We start from the raw sequence: 16,636 nt of genomic DNA on the forward strand, positions 1-16,636 counted from the left end.
CCCGGCTGCTGGGAGCCTCGCAGACCTTCTCATTTCCTGCAGGCACTTAATCACGGCCCTTTTATATCCGACTGTACTCGTGCCAATGGAGCGCTTCCGCTCGAGCAGCTCTTCTCCCTCCTTGGTGCTCAGCCCTTGCAGTCCCCAGCACGGAGATGATGTCCCTTCTCCAGCCACATTCCCAGCACTCCCTGAGTCCAGGTTGGCTCCTGTCCCCAAGGCCAGCTCCCCATGTCCCTGATGGACCTCGCAGTGCCAGACCCCCTCCCTCTCGGGAGCGCTCAAGGCTCTGCTCGACCACCACTGCAGCTCCCCCAGGACCCCCCTGGGCTGACCTGGTCGAGGACACAGGCGCTGTCCCTGCCACCAGGGCCATGCTTGGGATGCCTGTGCCCTGCAATCCCCCCAGCCCCTCATCAAGCATCGCCCAGGGGTTCTGGGAGTGGCACTGGCATGTGGGTCCCAGCGCGAGCAGCGGCTCACACGAGCCGAGGGATCCACACTCATCCCTATGTAGGTCACTGGCTGAAGTGCTCTGCGGGAACATTAGTCACTCTCCCAGCCACGGGGCCCAGGAGAAGGCTCTGGCACAGGGAGCCCCTGCCACCCACCTCCCCACGGCACCAGCACCCACGGCCACCCTGCGGGCTCCTCTCTGGGGCCACCGAGGCTCCTGACTGGCGTGGCCACACGTGCCGTGGCTCATACCCGTGGAAGGGATCCCATCGGCCGGGGAAGGAGGAGCGACATCCTCCTGGCACATGGAGGTCACCAGCTCCACTTCCATCGCTCCCCTCCGACTGCAGATGTGCCGGTGCTGCAGATGGAGGCTGCACATGGTCAGGAAGACGGGAGTACAAAGCCCCTGCACGAGCCTTCAGAAGCTGCAGAAACCAAATTATTCCTCTGTCTCCTGTGGATGCTAATACGGCTGTCATGGCAGAGGTGTCTCTGTTCCCTGTGCTACCTTCTGGCGTTCCCACCTCTCTGCCAAGCAGAGGAGCATCGGTATTGCTGTTTTAATGAGACGTGAAGAGGTAGAGTGACCTGCCTGGGGGAGCACGGGCAGAGCGGGGCAGACAGCACGTGAGGAGCAGGAGCAGCTCAGGAGGAGGTTGTTCCATGTCCCAAGGCTTCCCTTGGCCACATTCCTGGAGGAGCAGGTGAGCATCCCTGGAGCTCCTGCCTGCGCTGTGGTTCAGTGCCACCCCCGGGGCTGCAGGGGACACCTCCCTGGGAGGAAGAACACCCTGCTCAGCTGCTTCCTTCCCAGTGAATAGGGTGTGGGAAATACTATCCTCCTCCAAACCCTATTGATGCCCTGTGTGGCTACACGGACCTGGGAAGATGCTTGTGATGGAGATCCAGCCCAGAGACCTCGGCTGGTGCCCAGCACCGAAACCCAGGGCTCTGCTGGGATCTCCAGCATGGGCTGATCCTGCAGCAGTGACAGGACAAGGGAAGTGGGACATGGCCCAGAGACTTTTGGCCACAGGAGACCCAGCTCATCTGCAGACCCCTGCAGCCCTTTGCTCTCCCGGGAGGATGCCCCAGCTCTGGAGAAGGGGTTGGGCACCCATCTGGACCCCACCTGCCCCAGCGTGCAAAGCAGCTGCCTGGGCAGGGCCAGGGCACCCTGGGCAACAAGAGCTCAGTGGGCTCCCTCACAGGCCAGAAATGGCATCAGAAAGCCACCAACTGTCCCCAGAGCACACTTCTGGAAAAAAACTGGAAAGGTTTCACCGCCCAGCAGTTCCTGCACTGCCCCAGCTGCCCTTGCGCACACCGGTCCAGGCTTGGGGGGTTCGGTCCCAGGTGCAGCAGGGACCCCCTGGGGCAGCCCCTGTCCCACCAGTGCCCACCGGCAGCCAGCAGCACGGCCTCTGCAGCTGCAGCTCCCAGCACTGAGAACGTCCTTCCAGAATACAAATTCCTGCCTTTAAGTGCATTCACAATGCCATCGAGCAGCCTGCCCCCCTTTATCTCCATGAGTTTTAGACAACGCTGGCTACCAGGGGAATTTGGGAATTAGCGAGTTGTCTTCCTTCACCTCGTGCCTCAGTTTCCCCACCACCAAACAGTCCCGACCATACAGAGCATCTCTGCCAACACACGAGGTAGGCTCTGCCCAGGACACTGGTTAGGACTGGAGCAGTGCTGTTAGCAGGGACAGGAATAGACCCACTAATTCTCTGTGGCTTCTGGATGCCACCATGCTATTAAGTAATTACAATAATTATCATTTGTAAGGAAGACAACCTCAGTCCAAAGGAGCTTCTGACGAAATACACCCAGCTCCTCCGAGCGCGCCGGAAGGACGAACTCTCCCTGCGGAGAGGGGACACAGGGAAGGGCCGGAGGTGCCATCCTCAGCTCGGCTCTGCCCCAGGGTCCCCACCCGCCGCTGCTGCTCCCGGCCCCGCTCCTGGGGCAGCACCGCCCGGAGGGAGCGCAGCCGGCGGTCCCCGCGTCCCCTGCCGCCGCGGCTGTGCCGAGGGGCTCGTTCCCGTAACCCCCGGGAGGGGCCGAGTACGGAGATCGCCGCGAGCTGCTGCTGGCACCGAACACGCTGTGCCCCTCGGAGCGAGCAGCTGACACCGATGTCCCCGTATGTCCCCGTGCTGGCACAGCCGGGGCCCGGTGGTTACTCATACGTGTCCACCTCGTGCTTCCAACGCGAAACCGGCTCCGCGGACACCTCGGCCCCTCTCCCGCACCGCTGCCGGCAGCCGCAGCTCTAGCGGGGTTTGTGTGCGTTCCCGCGGGGAGGATCGGGACCGGGAGGGACCGGCGCACCCCCGTTTCGCGGGACCGCCTGGGGCTCGCTCCCGCATCCCGGATCTCCTCCGGCGGGCGCAAGGCCTTGGGCGCGGAGCGCGGCGCCGGGAGCTGCCGGGAGCAACGTGGGCTGAATCCCTCCAGCCCCGGCCGGCGTCACCGCGGCGCGCGGTACCGAAAGTGACATCCCTGGATCTGCGTGTGCGTGTGTCACCCGGCACAGCCCCGGCTGACGGACGCGTTCCTAACGAGGAGGAGCGGAGATGAGCTCGCCTGGCTGCTCCCCAGAGCGGCTCCAGCACGCAGCGACCCAGCGAGCGGCGGGGCCACGGGCCGGGGCGGACAGGGCGAGGCTGCGGCACCGCGGCACGACCTGGGGGTCTTCAGCCCCTCTAACACGGTAGCTCCCACCACAGATGCACCTCTATGGGTTGCACACCGTGTCACCGTTCCAGCACGGTTGTGTCCCCCAGAGACCCCCGCCACGGCAGCCGGCGGCCACCTCGGTGCGGGGTGCCCAGCGTAGGGGGCTCGGTGCACCCTCGGTGCGGGGTGCTCGGCGCACGGTGCCTGCCACAGGATGCTCGGTGCACGGTGCCGTGGTCCCCGTGCTTTCAGCAGATCCCCGGGCAGCTCCTGCTCGCCGGGAGCAAAGGATGGGAATACAGGGAGGTGCCGCGACCCCCGGGGATCCGGGAACACCGAGGATCCCCCTCGCCAGCCCAGCTCGGCTCCTCGCTCCGGTCCCCGCCGGCCCCCGCGCATCCCGCGGGTACTCACACCGCTCCCGCGGCCCCGGGGTCCCCGCGCAGTCCCGGTTTCGGGGCTCCCCGCACAGTGTCGCCGCTCCCAGCCCCGGGGGTTCCCACGCCCCGGCCGCGGGGCAGCCCGGGGTCTCGGCACCGCAGGGCCGATACCCGCAGCACCCTCTCCGGCCGCCGGCCCGCTCTCGGGCGGAGCCTCCTCCCCATCCCGCCCGGTACCTGGTGCTCGGCGGCGGTAGCGGCGCGGGTCCGGCAGCGGCGGGCGCGGGGCTCAGCGGGGCGGGGCGGGGCGGCGCGCGCTCGCCGGTACCGGGGCGGAGCCTGGCGGGGGGCGGAGCCCCGAGATGGGGAGCGCGCCCGGGAGCCGAGCCTCGGAGCCCCGAGGAGCCACGGTCCCGGTACCGGGAGCGGCGCGTGGCTGCGCGTCCCGGTCCCGCGGGCCCCCGGTGTGCCGGTGCCGCTGCGCGGGGCAGCGCTCGGCGGGGCGGCCGCCGGGCTGTGGCACCACGTGGACTCCCGAAGGAGCGGGAGCTGTTGGGATTTGATCCGTTTGCTTTGCACAAGAGAATTCCCTGCAAACCCCTCGTAGCCAAGGCTGGCCGTGGGCGCGCGTTGCTTCCCCTCGGTGAGCTACGCCCCATCCCGAGGAGCTCCCGGGGCTGCGCAGGGGCTGGTGGTGCGAAGCTGGAGCCCTTGACCACCAGCAGCAGTCACATCCCTCCCCGAACAGTCCGCTTTGGTCTGCATGTAGTTGGCAAGGTCTGGCCTGGGGCTGCAATGGGGCTCTGTCTCCCCTGGAATCCAGGAGGAAGCTCCAGCAGTGCCGAACCTGCCAGGGCAGGTCCTGGAAGGTGCCTGCCGCACCCAGGATGGGCAGTGGTGCCCAGCGCTGCCCTCATAGGGCTCACGGCACGGCAGTCTCTGGGGGTGCGTCGGCACCTGAAGCCACCCACAAAGTTCGATCAGTGACACCGAGGGATGGCAGGGCCATCACTCCTCCTGAACACGCCAGATGATGCTCTTACGCCAGAAACAGCTGCCCTTTCCCGTAGTTTCCAGCCACGGATGTGTCTCTGGGACAGCTTTCTGGGCAGCATCCCACTCGTGCACACTCCACTTGTGTTGCTACAAAGCTGGGACCCTCCTGGAGTGGAACTGAGGGCTCAGTTTGGGACCCTTCACTGGAGGCACTCCATAAGGAACCTGCTTGCCATTTTCAAAATGCCCTTACATCCAGGCCAAGATGGCCTTAAATTATCTCAAAAATGACAGAAGTGCTTCACCACCACTCTGTAATTACACCTGCATCCCCTGGCATCATGGTGGGTGCAGGAGTGGGATACACAGTCTGGGAACTGGACATGAAGAGGCCAGGAGAAGAGGTCTGGGGAGCTGGGGAAGAAGGGGCCGGGGAAGGTGGGTGTGAACAGACCCCAAGGCAGTTGGGGTTTCGGGTTACGAACTGACTGGAGGAACAAGGATGGTGTCCTGTTCCATGGTGCAGCTGCAGGACCCAGCCGGGCCTGACCAGCTCCTCTCCCACAGAGCCACTACGTGGCCTGCATGGCTGCCATCCTGAGCCAGATGGACAAGGACCACTACAGCACCTACATCCAGGCGTTCCCCTCCCGGCCTGAGCTGATGGTGAGTGCTGCCCCACGGCAATACCGGGCCCTCTGGCACCAGCACCTCCCTCACAGCATCCCCTGGAGGGATGCCCCGGAGGGCACTGCAGTCCAGCACAGCTCCTGACATCGCTCTCTCCCTTGCAGGACTTCCTCATGGAGACTTTTATCCTTTTCAAGGACCTGATTGGGAAGACAGTGTATCCCGGTGACTGGGTGGTGATGAACATGGTGCAGAACCGGTGAGGGCCTGGGGAGGGACCCGCAGGGGGATGCTGGGGCAGGTGTGAGTACCTGGGATGTCTCGGGACAGGTGGACACTGGAGCATGGCTCTGGACGTGCAGGACTGGTGTACTGGACAGTGTTTGGGGGCATTGAAGTGGGCACAAAGGACCTCCCCCGCTCTGTGTGATGATGATGGGCACACCGGGCTGGGCAGTGGGCACACTGCTGCTGCCCTCACTCAGTGCCCGTGCTCACTCGCCCCAGGGAGTTTCTGCGTGCCATCAACCACTTTGCCACGACCTTAACCGAGATGTTCCTGAGCAACAGTGACTTCGAGCTGCAGGTGGGTGGGTGCTGCCTCAGTCCTGCTTCGGGCCAGGTGGGTCAGGAGAGGACCCAGCCTGGTACTCATCCGTGTGCTTCCACTGCAGCTCTGGAACAACTATTTCCACCTGGCCGTGGCTTTCCTCACCCAGGAATCCCTGCAGCTGGAGAACTTCTCGCCAGCTAAACGCAACAGTATCCTGGCCAAGTGAGTCCCCACCCCGCACAGCCAGCCACACCTCGGGTCACCGCCCCGGGCTGCCACCATGCAGGGAGGTCCGGGATTTTGGGATGAGCCAGCTGGGCTTTGCACACCTCGGGCTGCAGAGCGATGCTGGCGGACCTCTGTCCTGGCAGGTATGGGGACATGAGAGCCACGATCGGAGCGTCCATCCGGGACATGTGGTACAGCCTCGGTGAGCCACGGTGTGCGGTGATGGGGGATTTTTGGGTCTCTGTGGGCTGATGTCCATCAGCACCGTCCCCAGAGTGGGAGTGGCGAGCGGGGTTTTGCTGGTTTGGACATGGGAGCCTGCGTGGAAGTGGATCTGCCCCCGCCCCTCCAGCTCGCCCTGTCCTCCCAGGCCAGCGCAAGATCGAGTTTATCCCAGGCATGGTGGGTCCCATCCTGGAGATGACGCTGGTGCCGGAGGTGGAGCTGCGCAAATCCACCATCCCCATCTTCTTCGACATGATGCTCTGCGAGCACCGGCTCACCGGGAGCTTCAGCCGGGTGAGGGCCAAGGCTGCTCCCGGGGGAGCAGGATGGGGTGGGATGTTATGGGAGCCACCCACACCAGGGGAGTGGCATGGCCTGGAAGCGGGAACGGGAACCGTCTCTTTAGGATGATCTCTGAGCTCAGCCCATCTTTATCCTGTCTCTGCAGTTTGAGGATGAGATCCTGCGCAGGCTGGACAGCGAGGTGGAGGGCGGCCGGGGGGACGAGCAGTACATGCAGCTTTTCAAGAGCATGTGAGTGTGCAGTGACATCCCTGCCACCTTCTCCCCAGGGCACGACCCTTTGCTGTCACCATTCCCTGCCATCCCACTCCTCCTCACTCTGTGCCCTGGCCCGGAGTGTGCCACAAGGAAAATGGACCAGCGAGGAGGAAGGCTGGTTCCTGAGCACCATTGTGTGCTCCCTGCCCCTGCCTGCCCTAGGCGATGCTCCTGTCCTGGGTGACACACCTGCCTTAGGAATTACCCTTGTCCTGTCCCAGGAATTACCCTATGCCTTAAGTGAGAACCCTGCCTCAGGTGATGCCACTGCCCCAGGTGTTCTCTCTGCCCCAGGAATTACTCCTGCCCTGGGTGATGCCCCTGCTCCACCCAGGCTTTGTCCCTGCCCTTTGGTGCTGAGCAGGGCAGTGGTGGGTCCACTGCAGAGCTGGCTGTGCAGTGGGACCTGTGGCCCCCTCTCTTCCCCAGCCTGCTGAGTTGCTGCCAGAGCCACCCTGAGCTGGCCAAGCCTGGAGAGGACTTTGTGAGGCTGGTGAGTGAACTCCTGGAGCGACTCCTGGACTACCGGGCTGTCATGAATGATGAGAACAAGACCTACAGCATGAGCTGCACTGTCAACCTCCTGGTGAGCACTTGTGCCCTGCTCCAGCTCCCTGAGGCTGGCAGGGCTCATCCCCAGCTCCCTGGGGCAACCAGGGCTTGTTCCCATGCTTCCCCACATCCCCAAGGCTGGCAGGGCTTGTTCCTGCATCTCCCCAAGTCCCCACGGTGCCCCTGGCGCAGCAGAGAGGGAGTGCACATGGTGCCAGAGCTGGCATCCCTTGGGAGTCACTGTGTAGCTCCCCAGGGCCATGGCCAACCCCATCCCTGTGTGGGGACGGTCCTGGCAGCACCATGACCCAGAGGGTGGCAGCGTGGGGAGCTGTGGCATGTGCCATCCTTGGGGCCACTCAAACAGCCTCATCTGCCTTTTCACAGAACTTCTACAAGGAGATTGACCGCCAGGCCATGTACATCAGGTGAGCACGGCCCTGGGAACACCAGCAACACCTGGGGTGGGATGTCCCTAGCATTCCCAGTGGGATGGGTTGGGCAAAGCGGCCTGAGGGGCAGGGTGATGGCGTTCTGTGCCCAAACTATGCTGTTGTGCCCCACACATGGGACTGTCACTCCCCACACACGGCTCTGTCACTCCCAGGTACCTGTACAAGCTGAAGGACCTGCACATCAGCTACGAAAACTACACGGAGGGAGCCTACACGCTGCTGCTGCACGCCCGGCTGCTCACGGTGGGCACGGGGGACTCAGGGGGGCTGTGAGGAGTGGGCAGCCCTGTGGGCTTGGTGTGACAGGTCCCCACTCCCTTGTGCAGTGGTCAGAGGAGTCAAATGCAGCCCCTGTGCCAGGCCCGCACAGCCTCCACCTGCACACTCAGCGCCAGCTGAAGGAGGCTCTGTACAACCAGATCATTGAATACTTCGACCAGGGTAAGGTGAGTGTGGCCACCTGCCCTTACAGACCTTGCAGCCTCTGAAACCCCGCAACTGGAGGGAGCTGGGCTGGCTTAGGGCAAGTCTGGCCCCCTTGCCACTACTGCCCCCTGTTCCAAGCTGTTAGACCCCATTCTCAGCACATCTCTTCACTCCCCACTGCTGCAGAAGGGCTGAGACTGTCCTGCAGTGAGCCTGGGCTGGATGGTTCACCCCACACCCACTGTCCTTCATCCCATCGTGTCCTGTGACATCCTAGTGCAGCCCTTGTACTGCCAGGGGCTGGCAGCACGGACATCTAGGACAAAAGCTTGATAGGGTGGGTTGGGGGGCTCCAGGGCTGGAGGTGGTGGGAAGCCAAGTCTTTCTGCTGCCCACTGGACCAGCAGTCCCCACAGGAGAGCCCTCTCCCCCTCCTCACAGGGGGCAGGGGTGCAGGTGCCCCCACAGGCAGGGTGGTCTCTGCTGGAAGTCCCTGGTGCCCCCTTCCCCAGTTCACCCTGCACTGGGGGGCCCTGTCCTGGCTCCTCTCTTCTCCAGATGTGGGAAGAGGCCATCCACATCTGCAAGGAGCTGGCGGAGCAGTACGAGAGCCACGTGTTTGACTATGAAATGCTGAGTGACATCCTGGTGGGTGCCCAGCTGGGCTGAGGGTGCTGCTGGCAGGGCAGGATGGTGGGGATGAGCTGGGGGGAGTGGGGGGGTCTGCAGGGCCCCACCCTCTCCTCATCCTGCCTCTGTCCTCTGCAGCAACGAGAAGCCAAGTTCTATGAGAAGATCCTGAAGGTGCTGCGGCCCAGCCCGGACTACTTTGCCGTGGGGTACTACGGGCAGGGCTTCCCCACCTTCCTCCGGGTAAGCAGAACCAGGAGCAGCTCCACAGCTGCCACCTCAATACCCAAGGAAAGCCACTCTTCACTGGTCTTCACCTGGATGTGAAGCTGTGGACCACAACTCTGAGTGTCATCATCCAGTCTATTCCTTACCCAGCATCTATGTCTGTCCTGGAGATGGGTGTGTGTCCTAGGGACACGGTCAGAAGGTTTGCACAAATCCAGTCACTCTCCCCACATCCACCCATGTTGCCACACCCTCATAGGAGCTACCACATTTGCCAGGCAGGATTTGTCCTTGGTGACATTGCTTGGCTGGCACCAGTCCTGATTCTCTGTGTGCCTTCTTCCTTTTTCCTCTAGTTATTTGGTTTGGGAAAGTATTATTTTTTTTTTTTAGGAGGGGGTGTCTTCTGCTTGGCAGGGGGCTCAGCCTTTTCAGCACCAGCAGCCCAGTGCTCTGGGACTTGCTGGCCCTGCTCTGTGGCACAGAGATGAGCTGGCTCCTTCCTACCCTGCAGAACAAAGTCTTCATCTACCGGGGCAAGGAGTATGAGCGGCGTGAGGACTTTGAGATGCGGCTGCTGAGCCCCTTCCCCCATGCTGAGAAGCTGAAGAGCACATCTCCCCCTGGCCAGGACATCACTGACTCCCCAGGGCAGTGTATCCTCTGTGCACAGGGACAGGGCTGGGAGGGTGGCTTGGTCTCTGCCCATCGCTCTCCCTGTGGGAATTCCTTAAATGCCTGTCTGTACCCCTGGGGTTCACCCCTCAGGGCTCTGAACCCCCTCTCCCCAGCAGCCCTGTCCTCCAGTGTGTGCTTGTGGCTCCTTCACTCCCACAGACATCCAGTGCTTCACCGTGCAGCCAGCAGAGGAAGCCAAGGTCCGGCTCAAGGGCCGGAGCATCCCGGAGCAGATCACCAAGTGAGTGTCCAGCACAGGGAGCCCCTACTCTGTGTGGGTGGGTGGGACATAGTGGGGGGCGTCTCCCATCTCCACCCCTTCACTCCCCACAGCTTCTACAAAGCCAACCATGTCCAGCGGTTCAGCTACTCACGGCCTTTCAAGAGGGGCCCGAACGATCCTGACAATGAATTTGCAGTGAGTGCTGGGAGGAGCTGCCAGGACCCTCAGCTGGGAGGGACAGGAGAGCTGGGGGGACCCTGCAAAGAGCTAAGGGTCCAGAGGAGAAACAGGGGATCCCTGGTCCTGGGATGGGGAAGATGCTGGTCCTGTGCCCAGGGAGGTGGGATCCCCCCATGCCATGAGGCAGCTGGGGGGTGATGGGAGAAGGGTGGGGAGTGACTGCTGCTCTTCCCACAGAACATGTGGATTGAGCGGACAGCCTTCAGGACAGCCTATCCCCTGCCTGGCATCCTGCGCTGGTTTGTTGTGACCTCCACTGAAACGGTGAGGAGGGGGCTGAGGGGCAGCAGGGCCCTCCCAGGATCCTGCCAGAAGCTCAAGATGGGGCATGGGGAGCGCATCCTGCCTGTGCCATGCTCTGTGGGCAGCAGGGGCAGTGTGTGAGGAGCAGCAGAGGTGCTGGAGGGGTGTAAGAAACTGCTGCCACGGCTCTGTTCCTCTGTCAGAGGTACAGCATCCAGGGAGTCTCAGGAGCCACGGCAGTGGGGATGTGATGTGTCCTGGTGGGCTGTCACAGGACGCTGCAGGCACAAGGACCTATGGCTGCATGAGTGCTGTAGGTGTGTCTGCCCTGGTGCTCAGGCTGTGCACCCCTCTGTGGAGAGCGGTACCCCCAAAGTGACACCTGTGGCTACCCAGGTTTCCTGTAGCCCCACTGCTGCCTTGTGCCCATAGGACTGACCCTGTGCTGGGAGCAGGGACCAGCACGGCCAACGCATCCCCATGAGCTCTCGCTCAGCCCCAGGCACCTGGTGCCAGGGGTCTGAGGGGCTTCATGGGGTGAGATGTGCAGCCCCAGGGGTCCCTCCTGCCAGGCTGGGGAAAGCCCACCCTGCCAGCCTTCAGGACGAGGGGCAGGTGGCTGTGTCAGCAAGTGTTGACTCCTCCCCGCGCACAGATCATCATCTCCCCCCTGGAAAATGCCATTGAGACCATGATGAAAACCAATGAGAAAATAATGAGTGAGATCAACCGGCACCAGAACGACCCCAGCCTGCCCATCAACCCCCTCTCCATGCTGCTCAATGGCATCGTGGACCCTGCAGTCATGGGCGGCTTTGCCAAGTATGAGAAGGTGAGGAAACACAGGGGCTGTGTTGGGGGCAGCTGGGCACACCCAGGACTAGCACCTGCACCACTCCACCATCCCTAGCCCGTGTGGAACTGGGCCAGCCCAGCAGTGGAACTGAGGAGGGTTGTTGCAGGCTTTTTTCCAGGAGCCCTACATGCAGGAGCACCCTGAGGATGCAGGGAACATCGAGAAGCTGAAGGACCTGATCGCCTGGCAGGTACCAGGTGCAGCATCCGTCTGGCAGGGACAGCTGCCCCCAGTGTCTGCTGTCCCTCCCCATCTCAGGGTGCCCCATGAGTCCCTGTTCTCCCACAGATCCCGCTGCTGGCAGAGGGCATCCGGATCCATGGGCAGAAGGTGACAGAGGACCTGCGGCCCTTCCACGAGCGCATGGAGCAGTGCTTTGAGCAGCTGCGGACCAAGGTGGAGAGTCAGTACGGGGTGCGTGAGATGGTGAGTGCCACGGTGGTGGGCGTGGGGCAGGCATGGCTGGGGGTCGCAGGCAGTGCCTGGCACCATGGGGGTGACGCTGGGCAAGCCAACACAGGTGTGGGGCAGCAGGGAGCAGCTGGCTGAGGCCACAGCTGGGGAAGGAACAGGGTGAGGAGCACTGGGCACAGGGGGAATGCAGGGTCCTTGCCTGCCCCAGAGTGGGCACAGCACTGCTGGGGGTGGCTGGCACTGGCACAGAAGCAGGACTGGTCAGAGAAGGCACTGATGGCCCTGGCTGAATCCAGGGAAGGATTGGGGGACTCTGCCCTCTCATCCCTTCTGGCTGTCTCTCAAAGATGTTCTTTGAGGACCGGCGGAGTGGCCGACCTCGGTCCATAGCCTGGGTACCTGACTGGGACCGGCTGAGCCACGCTGGAGCCAGGCAAGTGCTGCACCGGGGAGTGCTGGTCATCCCCTCTCACCCCACGTCAGCCCTCCCTGCTGAACCTTCCTCACTCTGGCCCAGGTGTTCTTCCACCTCCCCAGTCCTCTGCCCTTCTACCTTCTCTTTATGCCAACTGCATCTCAGGGGGTGTCCTGCCAGGCCACCACAGTGGCCCTGTCCCTATGGGGGACATGGAGGAGAGACACACCATGTACAGCCCCCCAGCTCACCTGGACACTGCTGTCACCTGAGCCATCCCCTCTTGTCCCCTAAACCACCCCTGCTGAGCTCTGCCATAGATGGTGCCTGGTTGAGTGTAGCTGCTCCCAGTGATGCTCCAGCTGCTCCATGGCATAGCCCTGCTCCTCCTTCCCCTGCTGCCCCTCACCTGTCCCAGTCACTCCACAGCATGGAGGCACCCCCAACCCCAAAACCTGCCCCCCACCCCTCTGAGAGTGAGGACCACAGGAACGAGTGCAAGGAGAACCGTGCCAGCTTCATCTTCGGGCCCCGGCGGCAGGACCCACGTCAGTCCATCTCGGAGCTGCCAGAGCCCAAGGTGATGCTCAGTACAGTCCTGGTGCTTCCCTGGGGCCCTGCTCGCACTCCCCTGGGTGTCCTGCTGCACCCAGACACCCTGGCCCTCCCTGCAGCACCACACCCCAGCGTGGATGGGATCCCTCAAGGGGCTGGTGGCAGCTCCTGCTGTAGGGAGGGCAGGACCAGGGACTGGAGGGGCACAAGGCTGGAGACCTAGGGTTGCAGGGGCTGCCATCCAGCCTGGCCTTCCAAGGTGCTGAGCCTTCCTTCTTGTGCCCCAGGATGAGAAGTGGAGACTCTCCTGCAACATGAGCGAGAGCAGCCCGAGCACTGATGGGAAACAGCCCCAGGCAAGCCGAACTGCTGCCGGTGCTCAGCCCAGCACTGCAGGTACAACCTGCCAGGCCACCTTCCTGGCAGTCCCTATAGCCCCACGAGCAGGGCTGTGCCCTCCCACACCACCCCCAGCACACGTCCCCTCACCCCCTTGTGGTGGCACAGAGTGGGAGCACAGGCAAGTCCCCTGCTGAACACTCCCATGGGGGCTGCAGCCGTTGATCCTGGACCTTGTGCCACTGGGTCTTGTTTCTGGTGGGAGTCAGCCCCCTGCTCCTGGCTGGGCTCTCATGTCATGGCACCTCTGTCCCCTCTGCCCAGCACTGCCACACTTCCATAGGCAGGAGCCCTGGCCCCGACAGCTCTGGGGACTTACAGCCCTGAGCACACTGATGGGCTTTATGCACCCCCAGGCTGGCTGAGCCTCCATCCCACCCCTCCTGCCTGCACAGGCTCATCTCTGTCTCCCACCGGCTTTGGTGGCCGTGTGAAAAGCGCCAGCAAGCTCCCACCACTGCCCCGCAAGTTCAGCGCCGCGGTGTACGAGACATTCCTGGAACAGAGCAATGCTGCAGCAGGAGGGAAGGTACTGCAAAGGAGGTACTGGCTGGCCCTGACCATGACCCCCAGTCCCACCACCCCTCACATCCCCCTCTGCTCACAGGCATCCACATCCCCGACACTGGATGGGAACAGAAGCCTCAAGTCACCGCCACTGCCACCACCCAAGTCCAAGCGACTGTCACAGCTCTGATGCCACCTGCATCTGCACTGTCTGCAGGGGCTACCCCTGCCCAGAGTGCTTGTGCCCAGCCAGCTGCTGGACCCACAGCCCTGCTTGCTTCTCACCTGCTGGAGCACCTCTTGCAGCACTGACACAGAGATTCCCTGTGTGTACCAGGCACTGCCACCCCGTGTCCTGCCAGCTCTGGCTATTGCCACCCTCCAGGTGTCCCCTAGGGCTGGGACCTACCTGGCTCTGGATGCGTCCTACACCACTGGAGCCATGCTGAGCTCCCACACATACAGCCCCTCCCAGCCAAGAGGACACCACTCCCTGCACCCGAGCTGCCCATGGACTGTGATAGTGGCAGGGAGCCAGCGACTTCTCCAGTGGCATTTCTGCCTAATTCCTGCTCCCCACTGCTGGGAAAGCTCCCATCCCTTGGCTGCCTACCCCATCCTGCAGCACCAGGACACGTTTCTGGCCTGGACTGCACAGGAGCCAGCCAGGTGTACACACCTGTGCCCTGGCAGCCTCATGCTCTGCAGTGCCATCTCTCCTGCCCCCACCTGCCACCTGCACCAGGCAGGTGTCACTGCCCTGACTGGCCATGCCACCCTCAGCTCCCACCTCTGCACTGCAGCCATGGCTAATAAAGGGCAAATGCATCAGCTGGGCACCTGTGTGGGGCTGAGCACCTGTGTGAGCCCCAGCACCTCTGCCTGCTTGCCCACAGCCCACCCAGGGGCTCATCACCAGCTGGTACCACTCCAAAGCACAGGGACTCGCCCTCCTGCCACAAGGAAGGGCCCCAGGGAGCCAAATGGTCACTTCCCAAGCCAGGCTATGCTGGCCAGACACAGGGAGGGGACTCGCTGCTCAGCACCTGAGCTGGCAAAGGGCTCTTTATTCAGGTGGGCTCAGTCGTATTTACAATCTGTTACAGGGGGATCTGGACCCGTAACCAGGGGCTGGGGAGAGCACGGGCTGCCTGCAGCTGGGAGCTGCCATCAGCAGGTTCTGATCTACGGGGGAGAGTTGGATCAGCTCCTGAGGCAAGGGCTGAGGAAGAGACACGGGGAGAAGGCGCCTCGTGCCACAAACACGGGGCCTGGGGTTGGTCAGGCTGCGCTGGGACCGGGCTCTCCCCGCATTCCCAATGGAGCAGCGGGTGCTGCCTGCCCAGTTCCTCACAGAGGGTTGGCCGAGGAGGCTGCCAGGCGCTTCCCAATGTAGATCCTGGATTGGAGAGAGTGACTGTGAGGCACTGGCACAGCGTGCTGGGCACCAGTAAGCCAGGAGCAAGGGGAGATGGCAGCAGACCACTGCAGCTGCTGGGAGCAATGCTACATGACAGCACTCAAGGATGAGCAGCCCAAATGCAGGAGTGTTCTCTCCTCCCCCAGCCGCAGGGTGAGACCCTCCAGATACTCACCCCAGCCCCAGGGTCAGCAGGTGGCTGAGCAGGAGTGAGGGGATGAAGAGCAGCAGCAGCTCTGAACTGAAAAGTCTCTTCTTCCTCCCCACTGCACCTTCCTGCAGGCTCCACAGCACTGGCTGGGGGGAGCACACAAAGGCAAATTCCCTGGGAAAAGTTCACAGTTAACAGGCACACAGGGCCACCAGGATGGGGGCCAGTAGGATGTGCTGGTGGGGGATGCAGGACTTACTTTGGAGACAGGTACCGAGGGCAGCGGGTACAGGCCCAGCCCAGGGACGCTGTCAGGCGTCGCTGCCTCCACTTGGCTTCCTCTGGCACATCTCTCTGGAAGGAGACAGGGCAGGTCAGAGCAGGGCCTGGGGGCACAGCAGGGTGTGGTGGGGGCAGCTCCCTCACCTGCCGGGGGTGGGGGCAGCCTGGTGGGGGCTGGCTGGGGGCAGGCAGCACCTCACTCTCCCCTGGCTGATCACTCCCATGGCTGACTCTGTCATCATCCCAGGCTGGGGAGCCCAGCACGAGCAGGGCCCTGCAAACAGAAACCCTCAGTTACTGAGCCCAGCCTATGTCCCTCAGCACCAGCCACAGCTCAGCAGGGCTCTGGAGCCTGGCTCCCCCTCAGGACTCACCCATCACTGCTCTCTGTCTCCAACTGGGCCTCCAGCAGCATCTGCTCCACGTCGGCGTGGCAGGAGAACGACGAAGGTGCCAGCTCGGGTTCGGGGCAGCCTGGGCCACACCACAGCTCCACCCAGGAGCCTGGGGGGGCTGTCAGCCCCTGTGCTGCCCCAGGCCCACCCGTGCACCCCATCCCATCCCAGCTGGGAGCCCTCCCCAGCATACCCCGCACCCCTGCCTGCAGACCTCAGGAGCACCAAGTGCAGTCTCTCAGGACCTGCATCCACCTCTGCCCCCACCCTCGTGGTGCTCATCAACCCCCTGCTCCCCCCACTGATCCAGCCCCCGGTGCAGACCAGCCTGCCCAGAATTCCTGCGCTGCCTGGCCCCCGGGGCACGTCAGCCCCCCAGAAACCCCACCTGCGCTCCCCACTGACCCACTCCCCATACCCACAGTGCCCATCAACCACCCGGGACTCCCGGTGACCCAGACCCCCCCCACGTGTGCACGTCAACCCCTTGATTCCCGGGCTCCCCCACTGTTCCCAAACCCCGCGGTGCCTTGGCCCGCCCGGGTCTCCCATTGTCCCGAACCCCCTCGGTTCCCCGGCCCGCCCGGATGCTCCATTGCCCCGATCCCGCCCCGGTGCCCCAGTTTCCCCCGGACCGTCGTCGCCGGTTCCCGCCATGGCCCCGCGGGTGCTCCGCGCGCAGCCCCCGCCGCTGACAGTCACGTGACGCCCGCGAGCCCCCATGTAAATAAAACCACCGGCACCGGGCGCCGGTCTCTTAAAGGGGCGCTGGCTCCGCCCGCTGGGGCCCGCGAGCCGCAGCTCGCCCGGCCGCGGGGGAGGCGGCCCCGCCGCGTTGCCTCTTTAAGCG

The 16,636-nt window shown here is 63.4% G+C and overlaps 2 protein-coding genes across 4 annotated transcripts in view; one reads left to right on the forward strand and one right to left on the reverse strand.

The window, feature by feature from the left end:
- The window catches only part of LOC134044167 (dedicator of cytokinesis protein 2-like), a 44,207-nt gene extending 29,963 nt beyond the window's left edge, over nucleotides 1-14,244 (forward strand). Inside the window, exons 29-53 of the mRNA XM_062493272.1 lie at nucleotides 5,088-5,186; nucleotides 5,315-5,409; nucleotides 5,658-5,736; nucleotides 5,825-5,925; nucleotides 6,075-6,133; nucleotides 6,302-6,450; nucleotides 6,605-6,690; nucleotides 7,147-7,303; nucleotides 7,657-7,697; nucleotides 7,877-7,967; nucleotides 8,051-8,170; nucleotides 8,709-8,798; nucleotides 8,919-9,023; nucleotides 9,523-9,664; nucleotides 9,846-9,927; nucleotides 10,020-10,104; nucleotides 10,327-10,413; nucleotides 11,048-11,224; nucleotides 11,355-11,438; nucleotides 11,537-11,674; nucleotides 12,010-12,095; nucleotides 12,507-12,657; nucleotides 12,920-13,028; nucleotides 13,427-13,560; nucleotides 13,639-14,244. Of these exons, the coding sequence (XP_062349256.1) occupies nucleotides 5,088-5,186; nucleotides 5,315-5,409; nucleotides 5,658-5,736; nucleotides 5,825-5,925; nucleotides 6,075-6,133; nucleotides 6,302-6,450; nucleotides 6,605-6,690; nucleotides 7,147-7,303; nucleotides 7,657-7,697; nucleotides 7,877-7,967; nucleotides 8,051-8,170; nucleotides 8,709-8,798; nucleotides 8,919-9,023; nucleotides 9,523-9,664; nucleotides 9,846-9,927; nucleotides 10,020-10,104; nucleotides 10,327-10,413; nucleotides 11,048-11,224; nucleotides 11,355-11,438; nucleotides 11,537-11,674; nucleotides 12,010-12,095; nucleotides 12,507-12,657; nucleotides 12,920-13,028; nucleotides 13,427-13,560; nucleotides 13,639-13,728 (2,637 nt within the window). The 3' untranslated portion in view covers nucleotides 13,729-14,244. The remainder of the gene's footprint in view (nucleotides 1-5,087; nucleotides 5,187-5,314; nucleotides 5,410-5,657; nucleotides 5,737-5,824; nucleotides 5,926-6,074; nucleotides 6,134-6,301; nucleotides 6,451-6,604; nucleotides 6,691-7,146; nucleotides 7,304-7,656; nucleotides 7,698-7,876; nucleotides 7,968-8,050; nucleotides 8,171-8,708; nucleotides 8,799-8,918; nucleotides 9,024-9,522; nucleotides 9,665-9,845; nucleotides 9,928-10,019; nucleotides 10,105-10,326; nucleotides 10,414-11,047; nucleotides 11,225-11,354; nucleotides 11,439-11,536; nucleotides 11,675-12,009; nucleotides 12,096-12,506; nucleotides 12,658-12,919; nucleotides 13,029-13,426; nucleotides 13,561-13,638) is intronic.
- A 359-nt stretch (nucleotides 14,245-14,603) lies between these two features.
- LOC134044168 (BCL2/adenovirus E1B 19 kDa protein-interacting protein 3-like) lies at nucleotides 14,604-16,587 on the reverse strand. 3 transcript variants are annotated; one of them, XM_062493273.1, is made up of 6 exons: nucleotides 16,422-16,587; nucleotides 15,766-15,895; nucleotides 15,536-15,665; nucleotides 15,369-15,463; nucleotides 15,134-15,283; nucleotides 14,604-14,937 (listed from the first exon to the last, which is right to left on the reverse strand). In XM_062493273.1, exons 1-6 carry the CDS (start codon nucleotides 16,507-16,509, stop codon nucleotides 14,889-14,891), a joined length of 642 nt encoding a protein of 213 aa, XP_062349257.1. In that variant the 5' UTR covers nucleotides 16,510-16,587; the 3' UTR covers nucleotides 14,604-14,888. The 3 variants fall into 3 exon arrangements, with proteins under 3 accessions (XP_062349257.1, XP_062349258.1, XP_062349259.1); XM_062493274.1 differs by lacking the exon at nucleotides 16,422-16,587 and having other exon boundaries at nucleotides 15,587-15,665; nucleotides 15,766-15,976; XM_062493275.1 differs by lacking the exon at nucleotides 16,422-16,587 and having other exon boundaries at nucleotides 14,920-14,937; nucleotides 15,134-15,255; nucleotides 15,766-15,976.
- Nucleotides 16,588-16,636: the final 49 nt, after the last annotated feature.

Source organism: Cinclus cinclus, chromosome 5, assembly GCF_963662255.1.
Source record: "Cinclus cinclus chromosome 5, bCinCin1.1, whole genome shotgun sequence".
In the NCBI taxonomy this organism is placed as follows: Eukaryota; Metazoa; Chordata; class Aves; order Passeriformes; family Cinclidae; genus Cinclus; species Cinclus cinclus.